This window comes from Ruditapes philippinarum, unplaced genomic scaffold (genome assembly GCF_026571515.1).
Source record: "Ruditapes philippinarum isolate M1 unplaced genomic scaffold, ASM2657151v2 ctg1342_1_1_1_1, whole genome shotgun sequence".
In the NCBI taxonomy this organism is placed as follows: domain Eukaryota; kingdom Metazoa; phylum Mollusca; class Bivalvia; order Venerida; family Veneridae; genus Ruditapes; species Ruditapes philippinarum.
Genome location: NW_026867266.1, coordinates 20,016 through 41,425, shown reverse-complemented (window position 1 = coordinate 41,425; position 21,410 = coordinate 20,016). Strand labels below are relative to the sequence as shown.

Here is a 21,410-nt window from a genome sequence, read left to right as displayed (position 1 = left end):
ACCGCTGTGGGTTCGAATCCCGACAGGGATTTTGGATTCTTTCATTTGAGGCAGATATCCAGCTAGCTTACGGAACGTCGGTGGTTCTACTCAGGTGCCCGTTCGTGCCTGAAATAATGCACAGAAGGGCACCTGAGGTCTTCCTCCACCAGTAAAGCTGGAACTTCGCAAAATGACCTATACTGTGTCGATGTGACGTAAAACCCAAACAAACAAACAAACGTAACATTACACTTTGTATTATTTAAAAATTGTGAAATATAATCACTAGATATTATTATGATTTAATATTTTATATCTAATTTAAAAATGTACATTGTAGTACAATAGGTTATAAAGACATATGCCTCCAACTATAATTAACAATATTTACTATTTAATTAGATGCACCCAAATGTAATGCATTTAAAATATTACTATGTTGCGTCATATCGTGCTCAGCAGCCTATAAAATCTACAAATAGACAGATAAGTACAATGTTCCTTTTCAATATTGTCCAACAATAATGACCCGGCACTGTTGAATTTGACCCTTTAGTCAGTAAATTCTTTGACTATTACGGTCTACTTTTAAATAAGACCGATTGTTTAAATGGTCCTAATTAAGAATCCCTCTCAGTGTAGTCGATAAATGTCTTTCACTTCAATAATATAAACGTCAACTCGTAGGTCCGAATTTTGGTTCAGCTCTGACTGTGTGCACTTTGAAATTTTTTATTACAGTGAATAGAAAAAAATAATAATAAAGTCATGACGGCATTTGAGGTTCCGTATATTTGTTTTATATCAACTAAGGGTTTATTTGTTTACATCAGAAAGCCCTCACCTATCTGTATAATTTGAAGTGAATCAAACGTTAACATATTATAAAATTGCAACTCGTAAATGTTTCAAAATAAGGCATAACAAAATAATGTCAGACTATTCTGTTCTATCATTTTAAGGTAACTGTTGCCAGTTTAATTATTGTTTTGTTGCTAATGGTGCAAGATACGGAAACAACCATGTCCAGAGATTTCCTTCGTACTTCTTTAACTTAAATACATTATAGTGATACATGGGTGTAATATATAGTGTATTGCCTTTTTCTAAAATTAAAGCACTGTGTGTATATAGGTTGAAGAACAAACTCAAGGCATTTGGATTACCAGTTCAGGGTATAACAACTTATCTATTGATCCGCTTTTGAAACTTTTATTCACTTCTAGCAACGCCCTTACGTGTATTAATAATTCTGTAATTTGTAACGTCGCTTTTCATTAGATAATCGTGACGTCTATATAGTTTTTTAAACAATCACGGCTGCTGTAAGTTTTTGAAGCATTATCACTTTTTTCTTTAAAAAAATATGCTTGCTCTGTTTTAAATTCATTACAAATATTTCTGGCATGTTATATTGCGTATATGTAAACGGTTGTTTGCCTAGCGACTCGAAATATATTTTCAAACAACAGTATATAAAGGGTCATATAACCTGTCAAAAAATCTTTATAATTAATAATATACAGGCATTTGAACAACTGACGGTATGAAATTTATTTTAAAGTCCATATTTCACCGCGAGAAAGAATGAAATTCGAAGCAAAACCTTCATTTATTCTGAAATCGTTAGCGTTAACAGCCGCACTTACTATCTAACTAAATTCAATAGTAACAAGATAATAGAATCTGAAGTAAAAACGTTATGATATTTGAATAGACTATTTTTAAGATCAAATTATCCTTGAATTGCCAAGATTTCAGCATGTTCAGAAGTTTTCACCCTTCTCAACGGACACATCGGATTTGTGAAAATGATCTGTAAGTAAAGTTACAGTCATTTAAATATTAAAAAGGTACAAGTGATTCGGTCCAGAGTAAAGGTAATATAGAAATGACCCATTTTGTTTCAATATGCAAACTTCTTGTTTGTTGCATGTACATATTTCAAACCATATATGAAGCAATTGTAAACGATGATGTTGCCACAGTCTCATAAATGTGCTTCACAGTCATAAGGTCATTTTAGTAGTGGTGTGAGACGTGGTGTATTGGTAGAGATGACGGATTTCTGATCTGAATGGTGGCTGATTTGTGTCATTCGTGTTTTCGCCCCGCGACCCCGCCAAGCGAAAAGTCGAAAATTAAGTTGAAATGGAGGGGGCGCGGAGCGAAAACATGCTTATTAGCGAGGGCACGGGGTGAAGTTTAATAAAAAAAAAACTACGTCCTGCGGGGGCGCGGAGCGAGATTTAAGAAATAAAATGGGTTGGTTGCGGAACGAAAACACGAACAGCACGAATCAGCCACCATAGGTATGGTAAAACATTTTTATTTACTTGCAAGAATTAGTTTTAAATAATTCTACTACATCTGGTTTAAGGATCCTTTTTACGAAGTGTTTTTAATACAATTATACATTTATTCTTTTTCTTTACCTTTAATAAAAAATACAGCGCATTTAAAATACAAATTAAAGATACAGCTATCACGCACATACACCTTAACACTAACAAAAACGGTTTGTACGGAAGCTTATCAGTGCCTCCATTTATCTAAAAGTTTCACGTCATATCAACTTGTTTCTTCTCTTTTTGACCAAAAACATTGCATGAAGACGTTATGAAGACGTTATTAATACGTAATACATAAAACATTCTATTGAGACGTTATGATTAAAACGTAATACGTAGAAGTTTTTAATAATTGCCAAAACACTTTTGTTGAATTACGTGAGCTATTTGTCAATGCAAGTAACGTCTTTGCATCTTATTAAATATTTCAGTAAAGTCGTGAACTTACAAAGTTTCGACAGGATTTTGTCGAAGAGACAAAAGCTTCAAGCGTATCGAGAAAAATTCAGTTACAATGCCTAAAAGGTTATCATCTTTGACGGTAAATTTTATAGAGAAATGCAAAAATATCTTATCAATGCGAATAAAAATAAGTCGACTTAGCGCAAAACATCTATCCAACTGTAGGCCCTGATACGCTTCCGTAGGTTTGCATATTTTTAGAGAATATAATGAGAGAATAATTTATAATATTTTATTAAATATATATATATTCAATATATATTATTGTAATATCCAATGATTATGTTTCACAAATTTTAAACAATACGAAGTGTAATGTTACCGCTTAAAAGATTGTGCTTATGTAACTTTTACGTTACATAAATTGAATTTTACTTTTTCATTCTTTGAATTTTTTAAATATATCATAAACCAAGTCAATTGATATAAATTTTTTGTTTAACAGCAAAACTTAATTGAAATTACTAATATTATTTTTCAATTTTATGAGTATAATGAGGGTCAGTATACGTTTTCATAGGTTAATATCAAATACTTTATTCAAGTATGCATATTTTGTAATCTCACGGGGGTGGGGGAATCACGTGACTTTGTATAGTAATACCCACGAGAAAATGGCTACTGCTGAGCCCTTGTAAGTACCTTACTATGTTAAATTAAGGTAACAAACGTTTCTTAAATCAAAACAAAACCTAGCGTATCATATGCGCGGTAATTTTCTTTAAATGACAATACAAAGTGCATTATCCTACGTTTTGTGGTTTTTAAGAACATAGTTTGAATTGTGTGAAAATTGCACATTCAGCGAAGCGATATAACTTGGTACCAAAATCAATGAAAATAAGCCTTCTATTTTTGCACTGAAGACACCAAATCAATCATTTTATTGACATCTGTTCTTGTAGAATTCCATATAAAATTTTGTTCGAAGGACTGTAGCCTACAAATGTTCTTTGCAAGTGTTTAGTAAGTAAAACGAACAATTTCTGGATAGTAAGTTGCACGAAACAAAATAGTAAGTTTCACGCACAGTTTCCAAAAGCTTACTAAAATGTGACAAAACTATCTTATAATTCTTTTGGTTACCAATTTGCAAGTATATTCCGTCTACGGTGACAGAAAAATTGGTATACCTTTAGTGAATAAACATTTTGTATTGAAGTCAAAATACTACTTTGTTTACAGTTTGCTTCTTTTACGACACATCACTTAATGTTCAGCGCTACCTTTTTCAGGTGTAATAAAATACTATCATGCGTGTCATCCATTATTTGAACACATGTTTGGCATTTCTTAAGAATTAAAACAATATGGATTTCTGAGGGACAATGTCACTTTAATCATTACTTGAATCATTTATCATTGTTTTTTTGTTGTTGCTGTTGCTTTTTTGTAAGAAGTTATTTTGTTCTTGCGAATTCATTCTTAAATATCTTTACATAAATTAAGTAACATAGTGACTAAATGTAACAAATACCGCCATATAAAACCAAAATAAAAATCACCATACCAAATAACAAGCAATTTTATTTTCATCTGTTTTATAATTACAGTAAAATTAGAGCCAAGACACACCTGACACTGCAGAGGTCAAAGAACTACTATCGCAACAGAAAAATAACACTGAGCCGTGTAATATTAGTTCCAATCAAATGTTCATTACATATATTATAAAAACAACAAATTAAGCATTCGTCCTATGGACTAAAATAAGCATTTTCTATCTCTTTACATATGAACTTTAACTTTCTTTTGATGTATATGTATGCTAAGGGAAACTTTGCGTGAAACTTACTATATTGTTTTCGGGCAACTAACTATCTAGAAATTGTTCCTTTTGCTTACTATTCACTTGCAAAGAACATTTGAAGGCTACATACCTTCAAAAATATATTTTATATAGACTTCTACGATAACAGATGTCAATAAAAAGATTGATTTGGTGTCTTAAGTGCAGAAAGTAAGCTTATTTTCATTGATTTTGGTACCAAATTATATCGCTTCGTGCGAATTACTATCGCTGAATGTGCAATTTTCACACAATTTAAACAATGTTCTCAAAAACCACAAAACTAAGAATAATGCACTTTGTATTGTCATTTGAAGAAAATCACCGCGCATATGATACGCTAGGTTTTGTTTTGATTTAAGAAACGTTTGTTACCTTAATTTAACATAATAAGGTACTTTCCGGGGCTCAGCAGTAGCCATTTTCTCGTGGGTATTACTATACAAAGTCACATGATTCCCCCCCCCCCCCCGTGAATCTGCATGGATGCCGATTAAAGATTAGTCTTCTTATTGTAACAGAAGCAAAAGATTAGTAAAGGTAATTGCCCAAATGAATAACTTTTTGAAGTTACAACAGGCAGCCAAAAATAAAAAGAGCTTATGAGAAATAAAATTAAAATAATTTCTAAAGGAATAATTGGTCTTTAATGATCACATGCCTGTTTTCGTCCTTATTTAACGTTCATTTTGGCGGTTCAATGGAAGTGACGTTTGCATGCAAAATTACTTCTGGTATTTTCACATCAATTAATCAGTACACATGAAAGGTTGACTGGATAATTCACTATGTAGTAACAAATTAGAAACAACGCGTTTATCAATATAAGCTAGGATCTGCGAACTCCATATTATTTAGCGGCCTACAAACTATGGCAATTTTGTTTGTGTCTTACATCGCATCAACACAGTATGTAGGACATCATATGGCACTTTCCAGTTTTACTATCGGATGGAGACTTCAAGAGCCCCTCGGTACATTATTTGAGGTACAAACGGGCACCTGAGTAGAATCACGGAATTAAGTAATTCACTGAGAGATAAACAAAAAAAATTCACTCATAGAAAACGCAGCCACAAAGTTTCTACATTTATATATATAAAAAAAAAAAACAAAAAAAAATTATAAACAATAATTGCTTTGTGGTATTACACCTTTAAATTGAATTTCAGCCATTTAAGTTAATTGAAATAACCTAATTTTGGTGAACGTATCGGTCTATTAGGTATTACTTTGGAAGCTCTTTTTGGATTGAATTTACTTTATTGATGTAGGAGTGTGTGCCGTACAACAATAATCAAGCACTGGAAGGATGTGCATGTTGTGATATAATTAAATTATTTATTTCACATCGTCAGTTAGGTAAAAGATGATATGCTTAGAAAGGGTAATTTTTGCATTTATATTTTTTTCATTTTATTTATTTATTTAACATTTATTTACTTTTTTTTTTCGCATACACAATTATTCAGATAATGATGTGATAATTTATTATCTACATGAATGTTACTTTTGAACTGCAACATTTCCTACAGTTGTATCATTTACTTGCAGTAGGATGGGATAACGGTTCTTCGCCGGTATTTATACCAATCATTCATATAAGTTAAATCTTTTTTTTTAATTTAGCTTGCGTTTCTAGTAATCGGTCACCGGATTGTTATAGACTCATTCGCATACACGTCTATATCAAGATCATTAATAATGTTTCAGTTATTAACGATGAACTTTATAACACAATCTCACCAATCCAATCATTCTCTGGGGATTTGCAGATATATAGCAACGCTAAAGTTATTTTGCAATGAAAAACTGTTCTTGCAAAACCTATTGATTAAAGACAACTATTAGAACAGGCGCCCCATTGTGCATAATTAATGGTTCACGTGTATATATAGGATACATTATTCCGATTATTTCACATTCGGGCGGACAACAATCTCACTGATGCGATGGAAGGATATTATGTGCTCATGATAATTCTGTGTTGCTCAATTGTCGCTGCATGGGGTAATCATTTATTGTTTTAAAATTAATATTTGTGCTTAAATGCAGATAATTATTATTTTGTACATTATAAAAAAATAAATAAATAAATAAATAAATAAATAAATAAATAAATAAATAAATAAATAAATAAATAAATAAATAAATTAATTAATAAATAAATAAATAAACAATGTCTGCTTGAAAAAAATTCTAGCGGCCGAAAATGTTTTAAATTACAACATTCAAAGATGGAAGTTATTTCATCAGGGAAAGAAATTGCAAAATTTCGTTCTATTTTTTATCATTGACAAAATAAATGCAATATCATATGTATGACACTAGTTTTATTGCATTCCGATATGTCTTCCTATTTGTTTTGTTAATAACTGTTTTAAAACGTTCTTTTTTTTTAGTTTTAGTTTTGTAGATACGTTTATCTAAAAGAAAAGATTTAAATAGTGATAATATTCTGTAATATTATTATAACTTAACAGAAAAATTTCATTTTAAAATTTTGATACACCTGTTATAGTATAAGATTGTAAACAAATTTCACTGCGGTCTATAATTGTTACATAACCACATAAAAAATCCAGAATTTTACATAGATCGAACCATGAAAATATGAAAACAGATAATGAAAAATTTAACTATCTTAATTATTTTGAAAAAGATTAAGATATAAGCCTGACAGGATTTACAAGTAGTGTTTGATTATTTTAAGAAAATGGAGTCATTGGCATAAACCTACATTTTTCTTTCAATAGAATGAATATCTAGAAACAATATTTTCAGTCTCGTCATAATGGCAATATGTGACAGAATTTCTTTGTTCGATATGAAAAAAACGAAGCGATATATTTGCTGATTGATATCAGTAAGTTGATAACACGTATAACCGTTAATGGTTTGGCGTTGATATGGAAATTGCAATTTGTAACATAACCGATTTATCTGGCATTACTAAATCACACGTACATTTCAGACAGTTTTGTCGTTTATAAGTATCATACACCTTAATATAAAATAACATATTTAATTAAAAAACTGTATCATATTTTATCGTAATTTGTATCTATTGCCATTGTTATAAATTGCCATTGTTATAAATATCATGTACAACTGTGTTATACCTGATGTACCGACAAGGGCAATCACATTAATAACACGTCATAGAGAAGTATCTGAGAGTTTATTTCTAAAAATCAATGTTTGCCTCCACACAAGGTTTAATTGTTAAATCAAATCGTTTTTATATTGTATCCATTCTAATTTATAAGTAAACAAAGAAATAATGAACCACTGCGAGAAAACTGCGCGCCCGAAAATCACGATAAATTATGATTGTGGAATTGTTAGATATAAATTTTTAACATGACCCACGGTACAGGAGTGTTGTAAACCCATTCATTATTTCACGTATTAAATGGGTCAGTAATACACTAGTATAATAAATATGCTAATGAGCCGACTCACTATCACTACGCGCTGTCAAATCGGCCTTGGAATCGTCACTGAGATAGTTTACCGCGGGTTCACCACGAGCTACATGGTCAGGCTAGTTGACAGTAACTTTGAAGATGAACTTGAAAGGGAGAGATTGACGATTGTGCCTACCGACGAGATGAACGCTATGTCTGAACAGACTCCACGGCCAAGGTCCAGATTTATTATTGTCTCTGACTCTGATGTTGACGTCTTTAACCACGAGCAAAGTAATAAAAACACTCCCATAAAAACTGTTAATGATTTGAAAATTCTGAAATCTTTCTTTGAAGAACCTGAGATAAACGAAAATCGTGGAATTTATGAAATTCCAGAAAATGAATTGTCCTCATTACCTTGCCGGTTTTTAGTCAGTGTCAGAAAGCAAAATGGAGACGAGTATGAGCCTTCAGTCCTGCGCGGAATGATATATAGTTTTGATTGGCAGTTACGTCGTAAAGGTTATGAACAAACCATTGCTTTGGGCCCTGGATTTGCGACAGTTCAAGAGACACTGTCTATGAAACAACGACAGCTTAAACATGATGGGAGGGGTAACTTGCCAAAAAAAAGTGAACTGCTGACTGACAAAGATAAAGACCATTTATGGAACTCAGACCAACTTGGCACAAGAACACCGGACACTATCCTTCAAACACTTTGGTTGTACAATACCATTCATTGTGGACTTAGAAGTTGTCAAGAACATCGTGATATGTGTTGGGTGATGTTTCATTAATGGCCGATGATAACGGACATGAATACTTGCAATTTTCGGAGAGACAAACCAAAACAAGGTCCGGTGAAAATTCGAGAGATCTGAGGGTAATAAAACCTAAGATGTGGGCAAAAGCTGTAAATCATGATCGATGCCCGATTGCCGTTTACAAATTGAACGCTGAAAAACGTCCAATGAATTATTCTGAATTTGACCATCCATATTATATTGCAACTACAACTATCCACTTACCTTCAACCCGTGATCCCTGGTTCAAACGAAATCCAGTCGGAATCAACAAACTAGGATCAATAATGAAGAGAATGATTCAGCATTCGGGTTTAAACTCAAGTAAACGCCTTACTAATCACAGTGCACGAGAATACCTTGTTCAAAAATTGAACGACAGTAACATTCCTCCTAACCAAATTATGCAAATATCCGGTCATAAGAATATAGAATCCATCAACAATTATACTCACATAAATCAGAATCAGCACAGACACATATCCGACATCCTTCATTCCAATGTAAAGGAAAACAATCGAGCGAATCCAATTCCATATCCGTGTTCATATTCTGCACAGTTAAACCATAACACAGCACATGTCAACACCGATTCAAGGTCTAATCTTCATGTATCTGGTGGGTTTCAGAGTATTTTCAGCGCTCCCATACATGGTGGAACATTTCATGTTCATCAAAATGAATCCACATTAAATCAAAATTCAGGCCCCAAACTTGCACGATACATAGACAGCGATAGTGATTAAATTCGAGTCCATATGCAAGATGCCGGTGATCAAGAACAGTGACGTCATGAGTAAGATGTTGACAATGTGATATTTTTACAATTGAATGATATTAAGTCTTCTTATTGCTGTAAAACATGTTATGAATTTGACGAAATAATTGTGATATTATATGTCAGTAAGCACAATAATTTTTCCTTAAAAAAAACTGATTTAAACTGGTACTACTCTTTTCAGCGCATGAGGGTCAGAAACCGTATAACAACTTCGACCCATTTCTCCTTATATAGAAAAAGGCACAGCAATTTATTTTCTTCGTTTATGACGGCGCTGTATCTGGTCATGTTATAATTAGAATCTTAATTTCGTGTTTATGTTGTATTGAATTTATTAAACTCGTCATCTGAAAGCGATAATAACTCGGCAGAGCCTCGTTTTTATTGTTTTCAGATGACTCGTTTAATAAATTCAATACAACATAAACACTCATTCAAGATCCTCTATTTATATTAACAATTTACAACGTACAGGCCGCAATTTAATTTGCAGCAAGTATTATGTGTAAAATTGCAAGTAAATACGCATGTATGATCCTTTATTATAATTTAATTAACAAATTAATATGGCCATGTTTACTTTTAGTGAACTGTAATATATGATTGTTATAAATGAATACAAGTGATATTTAATACTATTAAATTGTAACCTTATAATTATTATAATTATAAGATGCATTTAATATATCAATATTTTCTATTTCATGGCTTTGATTTTACAACACCTTACTGTCCGAAATCGTTTTGCATTTAACTATGATCATATCTTTTTTTTGTCAGTGCGAAAATTGGAATTAACATTTCATGCAGATTAAAGACTTAGTTCAATAGACTTTTCTAGGACTTATTTTAAGAATTATTTTGTTTCAAGAGACATTAAACCTCAATTCTTAAAAAAGAGTGATCGGGCACTGGTCAATAACAAAGTACGTTTCCTACTATAATTTACTCGTGATTTAATTCTTCCAACATATTCACTAGTCAATGAAAAACCTTACTTGTCCACGCTTTCCACGTGATCTAATTCTCCTTACATAATTTAGTTTTCTGCGGACCGGGCCCAACGTGCCTATTTACCAGTCAATTACAAATGATGAGGTTGACAAGCTTCTACAAAGTTTAGTATATTGTGTTAAATTTATAGACATTTTAGACCGCCTCCGTGGTCGAGGGGTTAGAGTCGATGACTTCTAATCCAGTTACCTCTCTGGCGTGGGTTCGATCCCCGGGAGATGCTTTGGTAGTTAAGCGCGGAGGAAGGTAGTCTAGTACTGGTGTAACTCTCCAGGAACGATGGTTAGGAAACTACCCGCCTATATGACTGAAATACTGTTGGGAAAAGGCGTAAAATGAAACAAACAAACAAACAAACATAGACATGTTACTTATTAACTAGGTATATACCCGTCCCGATTTATTTACCCATATTTCAAGAGGAGAAAAAAATAGTCTTGTTATAACATGTGTGTCTGATATTAAAAAAGTATATGGTGTTGTTGATGGCAGTCCTTTTATATTATTCGTAGTTTTCATTTTGTATGACACAAATTTTTCATTATCAATTTTCGACAAATCACCGTTATCACAGCCATTCGTTGCAATATGTTATTTTACCCATTCCATTCAATTTGACAGCAATATAATGAGCATAGTGTCGCTTTAACATTATCACTACCTTAACTAATATTTTTTGATTTTTTTTAAATTATTGCTTTCTTTATACTTATGTTTCTGCCTTTCAGTCAACACAGCCGCAGCTACAACGTTCTCTGATTTTGATTACATGTATTGTGGACTGGATAACACAACCTGTATACCAATGGATCAGTATGAAAGTGAATCCAGTAGGTATTAATTCTATTTCTATAGTTTTTTTAATTACATATTTGAGCAGCGTCACGACAAAACCAACATAGTGGGTTTGCGACCAGCATGGATCCAGACCAGTCTGCGCATCCGCACAGTCTGATCAGGATCCATGCTGTTCGCTTACAAACTCTGTAACAAGTAAAGAAACCGATAGCGAACAGCATGGATCCTGATCACACTGCGCGGATCCTCACTGAAATACGTTTAAAGACAAATATTTCAAATAAAAGTCATGTCTTAAAAATGAATAATCAATAAAAATATTGGAACCTTAACAGACAAATATTTCTCGCATTTACAAACACGCACACACGCACGCATACACAGCTAAAATCAGAAAGGTACATTCTTGCTTAAAAAACTGATGCACTCCATCTTCACGAAACTCAGAGTATTCGGACCACATCATCATTGAAAGGAAACTGATGCAACGTAATAAATAAAAAAAAACTTGTCTTATGTATACCTTTCGATATTGCTATAATTACAAAATGAAAATAGGTTTTGATACAATATTATTGCACCTCGTAAAAGAAATAAAAACGGCATAAAAACAATATATCGTGTATAGACCATCAAGGAAAAGCAACGTCTAGAAAACGCAACGTTTGCAAGCATGATTATATTTCATTTTTGATGACTGTTATGGAGTGTAACTAGAATTAGTGAGCATAGATAAAAGATATAGTCAAATATTTATTCCTACCAAAATAGAAGCAATTTCCAAATACCAGCGGTGCCAATATAGACAGGAAAAACTTTAAATGTCAAGAGTCGACACATGCCACTGTTCACGTTCACACAGCCAAATAACTTCATTTAAAGCCCAATCATATCAGAAGAAGACAGTTTTTTACGCTTTTACTACCATTTTTATTGGAAAGTGTAAATGTAACATATACTTTGGGGAAATAATTTGAATGATAGTAATTGAGCTAATTCTTTTATGGTGATATATAGTGTTTGAACAAACTGAATATGAAATGCCAAACTAAATGGCGTGAATGCCATTAATAACATAATGTCAAATTATACAAATTAAGTTTTTTCCTTTGACACATATTTAGTAATGTATAATAGTAACTGAAAGGCAAAATGCCTAAATAAATAGGTCTGCCGCGCTATAAAATGGAGACAGCTTTCTAAAATCGTTCGAGAATGAAACAGAAATGTGCTAATCTTGTAATCGGGTGACCCCCTCCCCACCCCAACACACCTAATTCGAATTCTTTCAGATAGATCGTGAATTTTACTTATAAAAAGGAGCAATTTTATTAAAATCTGTCATTGATTATTTTTCTCAGACATAGAAGAGTTTATTCAAAAATAAAAAATGAAAATACGCACAATAACTCTGTAAGATATTGACTCTCCTTAACTTTTATTTATGTCAATTGAAAGTTGATGGATGACAAAGACTGTTGGTAATATTTGTATCACACCCAAAACGATGCTCAATTATAAGTCTCTCAATGCACACACTTTTTAACATGTAGGTTGGACACATGAGACCAGTGAGTGGCCACCAGGACCATTCGCTCTGATGATCCCAAGCATTGGCTGCCCAGAATCAGGCCGGCTGGGTTGGAGACAAGGATACATCTCATTCACCTGGAAACAGCCTCATATAATGACGTCGGTGTCTTACTGCGATTTTAACATTGAAAACATCAAACCCGAAAACGCCATGATAACGAATGAAACAAAAAGGCATATTTGCTCACCAATTTTGCCCCCTGATGAATGGGCTAGACAAAGCATTTTGCGGGGACCATTTAATGCTTATGAATGGAGGCTGAACTTTTGCTTCAAAATTAAAGACGAGTCTGTAAAAATGAACCAGTCAACTTGGCCAAATGCACATTACTCTATATTTGGTGACGGGAAGGACTGTCCTATTGGTAAGTGATTATGATATTGTTTAGCTATGTCATAAGGAAATGGATTTTTTGTCACTAGATATAACTTTAAGTAATCAGGTGTTATTTTTTATCAGAAATAACTGAAAATAAATGCGTTTATTATTGTTATCAGATATAACGTAAAGTAAATGAGATTTATTTTTTATCAGATATTGGGATCGAACATAATTTTAAGTGAATACGTTTATTATTGTAATAAGATATAACTTACTGACAGTTGGGTAATGAGTATCAGATAAAGCTTAAAGTGAAAACGTTCATTATTTTTATTAGAAATAACTTAAAGACAATGGGTTAATGGGTATCAGACATAACCTAAAGTGAATACTTTTTTATTGCAATATGATATCACTTACAGACAATTGGATAATGGGTATCAGACAGAACTTAAAATGAATACGTTAATTATTGTTATTAAATAAAACTTACAGACAAGTGGGTACTTTGTATCAGACATAACTTAAAATGATTACGTTTATAATTGTAATTATATATAACTTACATACAATTGAGTACTCTGTATCAGACATAACTTAAAGAGAATACGTTAATTATTGTTATTAAATAAAACTTACAGACAAGTGGGTACTTTGTATCAGGCATAACTTAAAGTGATTACGTTTATAATTGTAATTATATATAACTTACATACAATTGAGTACTCTGTATCAGACATAACTTAAAGAGAATACGTTTATGATTGTTATAAGATATAAATTACAGACAATTGGGTTATTGGTATATGAATATAACTTAAAATGAATAGCTTTACAAATTCAAGATAACTTAGAGAAAACTAAATCACAGTTTCAAGGATACTTTAAAGTAACAGAAATTGCATGTCAACTAACAGTAAAGAGGCTTAAAATCTGACAAAACGCCTACATATTTTTTAACAAATGGCATAAGACTTATAAACTTTTTGGATAAAAACTTTGCATTTAGTGGGTACATATATACTTAAAGTACCTATTTATTGAGTAGCAAATATGACTAAGTACATATGTAACTAGGAAGAAATGCCTAAAAGATGTCGTCTCAGTAAACAATCAACTTACCATAAGGTCAGTATAGAAAATCTGACCTTATTTATTGAAGGTGGGGAACAATAGACTTTTAAACGTTATCTCTTCTTGATATATAAATTTTATGTCAAACACATAATTACATAGATATTTTGGTATAATTTCCATTATCAAAAACTGATGGCATAAATGTTTTCAGGATTTACATTATCTGAAAGGACAATCGAATTACCGGAAATTACGTCATGGATGTCATATGGTCATCTTCCTGGCTTTTCAATAACAGAAAACAAAGACGACACTGGTAAAACTAGTATTAAATGTTGTTTTACGTTCCTTATTTTCCTTTTACCTATATAGAAAAGGTGCATGAGCGTGATATTCGGGCAGGTTGTATCGCTTGTGGTATTGAGTGCAAAAGGTGCCCGATGGTCGAGTTTGAATACAATTTTACGCCTTTAATGAGTGTGATACAGTCCAGCCGAATGGCAATCCTCCTACAGTTAAAGACATAGAGAAAGATGTGAAAGAAAGGTGTGCATATTTCTTTTGTCGAAAATGTCTCAATTTTTGTCAGAAAAATGATAAGGCGTATCAAACATTATTGTCAAGATATTACCTACTTAAATAATTAGATAAGACATTCATTAAGCATTTGTTATTCACATATATAAAATAGCATAATAAATATACGTTAAAGCGCAAAAACAATGTCATTCTATTCAGTTGGACATTTTATGAAAAGTTTGAAGCAACACATTGCTAACACTCTGTGCTGTTTTCTTGAGCGTATTTACATTAAATTGTACACATCTTACTATTTTGCTGGGCGTAAACCATTTTTTAAAATGTACTTATAACTATATGAAAATTGTTTGTCAATGTAAATAGTTCAGAACTATGATCTGAAAATTCTGCGATGAACATTTTCTATAAAAAATAATTTCAAAATAAACCTGTTTTACTTGTTAATGTAATATCATAGACAAATCTAAAAGAAAACCAGTCACAAGCTTTTGCTTGCATTTGAATTATCAATATTTTTATCATAATATGGTTACCTAGTATGTCATGAAACAAAGTGACTTATGTAAAGCTTTTATAGACTATTGAATACATGCAATCACCATTAATGATGCAGACAAAGATCTATGTTTTGAATTAACATTACTCAAATACTCACTGGTATCTTTTATTACTATACTGGTCGTGTCAATTGACAATAAACACGACGGTTTTGCAATTTGTTCCGCAATCATAGTTTTATTGCTGTATATTAATATTTTGTATAAAAACACAGCATGAAAGGCCGTGTCTTATTTCCCCAGCTAATAGTTCCCCCATTAGCTTTGCAATGATTGTTATCAGTGTCAAGTATAATTATTGTGTACTTCTACCAATAATTTGTCATACTTATTTTATCGTAGAAGTTGAGTTAAACACTCAGAAAACATTTTCAATATCTCCCCTAACAAACAGACTTACAAACACACATACAATTAAATAACAACAAACAACAACAACAAAACAACAACTACAAAAAATGAAACAAATAACGAATAAGAAAACAACAATAACAAACACAACAACAACAACAACAACAAGTAAGTAGCATTAGTCAGTTCTCTCATGATTTATAAGTAATTATCAATCTTGTTTACCTTATTACATTGTGTTAAATCTTTTATAACTACATGTTACATCTACATAACTAAAAATTATATAATGCGTTCCAGAATAAAAAAGGAAATTCCAGATGTCCTTTTTCCGGGGGTCGACCTAAAGGCACTTTTTCAGCAATAAATTGACATGCAGAGAGAGAGATAGAGTGTTGGCTGACATAGGAGAACAATTCGCCTATCTTTTAAACCTCAAACGCATTGTACCTGTCCGTTTTACGGATGATATTCCTCTATCCTTTTATATGGGTTTATTTTCTAATGATAATGTTGGAAATGGTTGTTCGGAGTTATTTGATGAACACATACGTATACAAAGAAGAATATATTTCTTATACTTTTAAAAGGATAAGTAATACTGTCATTAATGCAGTTCATTCTTCGAAAATAGTATAGTGTTCGCACATGGGCTAATACTGTTCAATTAAATGAATATGCATGATACATTTTTCATCGCATTCCTCATACGTTAGTATGATCTTTGCCTTTGATTGTTATTTATGGAGATGAAAATGTTTCATGATATATGGTTTACCCCTGTTTTATTGAAGATGATATGATCAACGACAAAATGGAGAGAAATAATATAAAGCAAACATTTGTTTTATTTTTGTAACAATTCGTTACTTTATTTAACATTTTCCATCATACATCATATTGTTACAATGAAAATATGTAGTAAATAAACAACAAAAATAAGAAGAAAATAGTTAAAAGCTATCTAAATCTGATATTGATATTATATTTTTTAAGCTAGTAGTAACATATTATTGTCAATCAGCTATCTATTTATACAAAATACTTATCCATTTACCTAAAGTGTAATCATTATTAACATTAATTATCACCTTTTTTAGAAAAAAAATAATAGCGCAAAAATATAATATTTATTTAGATAAATAAAATAATAATGATAACAAAAATAAACAAATTATAATAATGATGATATTAAAATGAGAAAAAATTAGTCAGTTATTTTTAGTATAATATTATACTATTTTTCTCATTTTACTACAGTAACTATGCTTAGAAGTCTTAAAATAAATATCAGAAAAACATATTGCGCTTTAACAATATAATTGTTATATTTACCGGGATGTGTTTCCAAATTACCCATTAATACAGTATGGGCATAGAAAAATTGTTTGAAGTGACAAAGAGGTGAAAGATAAGCTCCTTTTCTTTCTAACTTTTAACAAAATGAACAGGTAATTTACTCGTAAAATAAGTGTAATAAAAGCAGTTAATATAGCATTTAATGATAGGAAGATTTCTACTTTATTTTTTTAATTATTCATAAATAAACAAATAAATAAAGGGATGAATAAATAAGTAAATTTAAGTAAATACATAAATAACTATATGAATACTAGTAAATAAATAAATGAATAAATATAAATGCATATATAAATTAATAATAAGTAAATTATTAAGTAAAATGAATAAATAAAGATAAAATAAATTAATTAATTAATTAATTAATTACAATAAAAAATACATATTAAGTTATTGATGTAATATAAAGTGATTTGAAATGTGATTAAAACATCAAATGGTTAAAATGTAATAAAAATGCGGTATATCAATATTAATAATATATGAGATGATGTGATTTTTGTGTCATGAAAATCTGTTGTTTTTAATGATGAGTAAATATCATATTATATAACCCGGTTCAGAAAGAAGACAGAGCTCACTCAACCAACGTTTTCTTTCAAAAGATGTTATGGTAATATGACACATCTTCAACTGTTAATAATTTTGAAATAATATTCAAGATTATGCGGACATTTAACAGATAACTGTTTGCTATGCATTTATGTTCCAAAAGTGACAATTCAATGTTCTAAAATATCTTTACTCAAAGAAGTTGCAAAACGTATAAGCTTTCATTCTAGTCTCTATAGTTGTAAAATAATGTCCATTTTACTGACATTCGATTTCACATTAATCATTTTCGCTAGATGTCAATAAATACACTGGCCTAAGAAATGCTAGCACTAATAGTCCATTACGCATTACGCAGAAATAATGAAAGTCAAACTTTAAGTTTACACTATCTTCAGGTATTTCATTAAAAAGAATGAATGCGTTTTAAAAATATTATAATAAAATATACATTTCTTACTTTATGATAACTATTATGTAGTACAAGTTAAACTTAAATAAAAAACAAACGGATCCATAACTGAAAATGAATCTAAACTATTAATCTTATCTAACAACAAAAGTTTCTTAAAAATTCTCGGCCGTTTTAAACCAGGCTGCTTTGTTATTACAGTTATAGTTCTAATATATTCAAACGTATGTTCAATGATATGCTTTATTAGATCGTTTTTCCCCACGTTGTTTGTGTGCATTTTCTGTATTTATTTTATTAAAAAAAAAAACATTTAACTTGCAATAATATTTTTGCATAATGCATAGCATTGAAAGAGATTAAAGTTTCAATTTTTTCATAAAATATCATGCATTGTTACTCAAACAAACACAAAATAAAACAAAGTTGATATTACTCAACATTCATCGAATGTAATAAAAATAACTAATAAATTATTATTGGAGAATTCTGATCTCATAATCTAATTTCCTAACTGATATCGAAAATCAGAAACAAAAATAAAAAATCAATTTGAACATTGAAACATATTAAACATATTAAGAAAAGATGTTTATGAAAAAAGATATTGGATGTTAAAAGCTAGTATCAAAATTGTAAAAAATTTAAAGGCACAATATGTCCCAAAATATATCAGTCACAAATTTGTTCTATATGGACAATGAGTGAGTACATTTTTTATGAAACGGTAACAAGATACCAAACATAAATAAAACTAACAGCACAGCATTTTTGAAGCATGACATGCTTTAAGTATTTTATACCAAAGATTATGAACAAACAGAAGTTTATGGCACAATATGTCTCAGAAATCCATCCATCAAATATTGTAATATTGCGCAATATTATATTACACAAAACTCAAAACACTGATTACACATATTAATACATTCCCCGGAATTATATTTTAGCGGAATCAAATAATAAGTTTGATTCTTTAAAAAAAAGTCTGTAGTTGAAACATGATGAATTGAGAATACGAAAATCACTTCAGCAACTTCAATGTTTATGCCTGATGTCCTCATCGCGCTCGCGTTTGTTCCGATGCATCACTTGACTTTTATCCGTATTTTACGGTTACTCCTTATTTGACGCCTTTTTATGTTAATATCCAGTATCATCTTATTGATTTGTTTAATGTCAAATCACTTTTTCTTTTATTCTTAAATCTGAAAAAATTAAATGAACAATTCTATTGCATTTTTCCTCATCATATTCTTTGCTTTCTTTAATATAATAAAATAAGTCATACATTTATTCAAAAGCTCTAAACGATAAAATTGCTTGACATAAATGAAACACATGACTGTATGTATTTTATTGGAACCTCATCACTCACTCACTTTAGGACTGACAAAATGTTTATGTATCACATACTCATTCTGAAATATTCATTTTCTTACCTCTGATTTGTGTGTGATATAGGTCTTAGAAATACATGTGACTTACATTTTAAGCATAACGGGGTTTTCAAGTAGATATAATTTTATTTATTTCATTTATTGCAAGGATTAATAATAGTTTTAGAATGCTATTTTTCATTCGGACAAATTGGAACCAGTCAAAACATCAATAAAGGATCATTATATGCAAGAAAAACAAACATTAACAATAAAAATCATATGGATATATTAGAAATAATTTATAAAGTCTGATAACATGCGGAAAGTTATTATGCTTGTTTAAGTTTTAAGATTGTTTGTGTATAGAACAACAACTGTAAAATTGTAATAATAATAAGGTTAGAGCAATTGAATTACAACAATTTAAATTATCGTTATGATTTTTTTATTAAAATACATAGCACACATTTGTTTGGCGATGCAAGAGAGGTACCTAAGCTAAAACAATAGTCAAGAACCTTAATTAAATTCTTATGAAATAAAGATAATAATTCTGTGATGTTAATTCAAATACAAACAGGAAAATATTAGAATCAATGTATACAAAACATGAAAATGGTGAGCATATAAATACCTGATCAATTAACGAATTCCCAAGCACGACTCAATTACCTCTCGATAACTTCTTCCTTGAAGTTTCAATAGCCATTTTTCATTGCAATGTTTTACTTATTTATTCGAATCGGCACTGTCATTTAGTGTTATGTTACATTTGTACGTTGTTTTAGTACACACACTTATACATTTTACATAACACATATGTACTTTTCCTTGAGAATATTTTCTACTTCAACCGAAAGAGTCTGGGCTGATTCTCTCTTCTTGAATAACCTCGGTCAAACATCGGTTAAATCTGCCTTTAAATAAATGCTGAATCTGTTCGAAACATGAAAATACCAAAAGCACAATCGTATAATAAAAGTTTTTTATCGGTCTGTTTGCAATTTTAATCTTAAATATACTTGGAATAATTAGACAGAATTCTTATCGTTAATTTAGCAAAAAAAAGCGTGTTTATTTTATCAAGATTAATAATGAATCTTAATTATGACATAGTATAACGACTTTCCTTGTCTAGAACATTCCTATTAGAAGTGTATAATAAACATCATGTTAAGGTTAACGCAATTTTATCGAAATACCGGTATTGTGCTTGGTTCATGGAAACACTGATTAATTGAGTTCTTGTATTTTTCAAAACTCTTAACGCACATAACAACTTATTGATGAGTACCTGTATAATTTTATTCAATGTCTTGAAATATGCTGAAAATATTAGTGTATTTAATAAGATATTTAAAAAATATATATATGTAATGTTGAGCGTTATCCTGTTACATTGCAATAGTGTGCACGTATTTTGGTAATATATTATGGTTTTCAAAATTCGAGTATTAGTCGAATATGTACCTGCGTCTACTACATAAAGAAATATGGCATGTTATTATTTTCAATTATATTAAGTTGTCCCTTTGTTGATTATGCTCTGTATCATTCTGTTTAGCATAACAACAGCATATTATATTCACATTTTCGTTTATCTGTTTGCACGAACAGCAGACATATATTTCTCTCACAAACCTTTTTCATTATCATATCGGCTTCTTATGCAAAAATTTCATCAACTAGTGTGCAATAAATATAATTGTTTTAGCCTATCTTTAAAACTAAGACAGGTGGGGGAGGAAATTAATATACTGTTTTAAATGTTTTTAATTAATTGCACAATGCATAAGTTAGAAATACAAGAAAACAATGTTTTTATCAAAATATACTGTTTATTGTTTTAAAAAACTGTTTGCAGAATTC

At 30.6% G+C, this 21,410-nt stretch overlaps 1 protein-coding gene across 1 annotated transcript in view; it reads left to right on the top strand.

Annotated features, from left to right (window-relative positions):
• Positions 1-12,955: 12,955 nt before the first annotated feature.
• Positions 12,956-21,410, top strand: part of LOC132735460 (uncharacterized) — a gene marked incomplete at its 3' end in the record, with an annotated part of 28,392 nt that continues 19,937 nt past the window's right edge. The window contains exons 1-2 of the mRNA XM_060722418.1: positions 12,956-13,354; positions 14,600-14,704. Coding sequence (XP_060578401.1) covers positions 12,997-13,354; positions 14,600-14,704 — 463 coding nt within the window. The remainder of the gene's footprint in view (positions 13,355-14,599; positions 14,705-21,410) is intronic.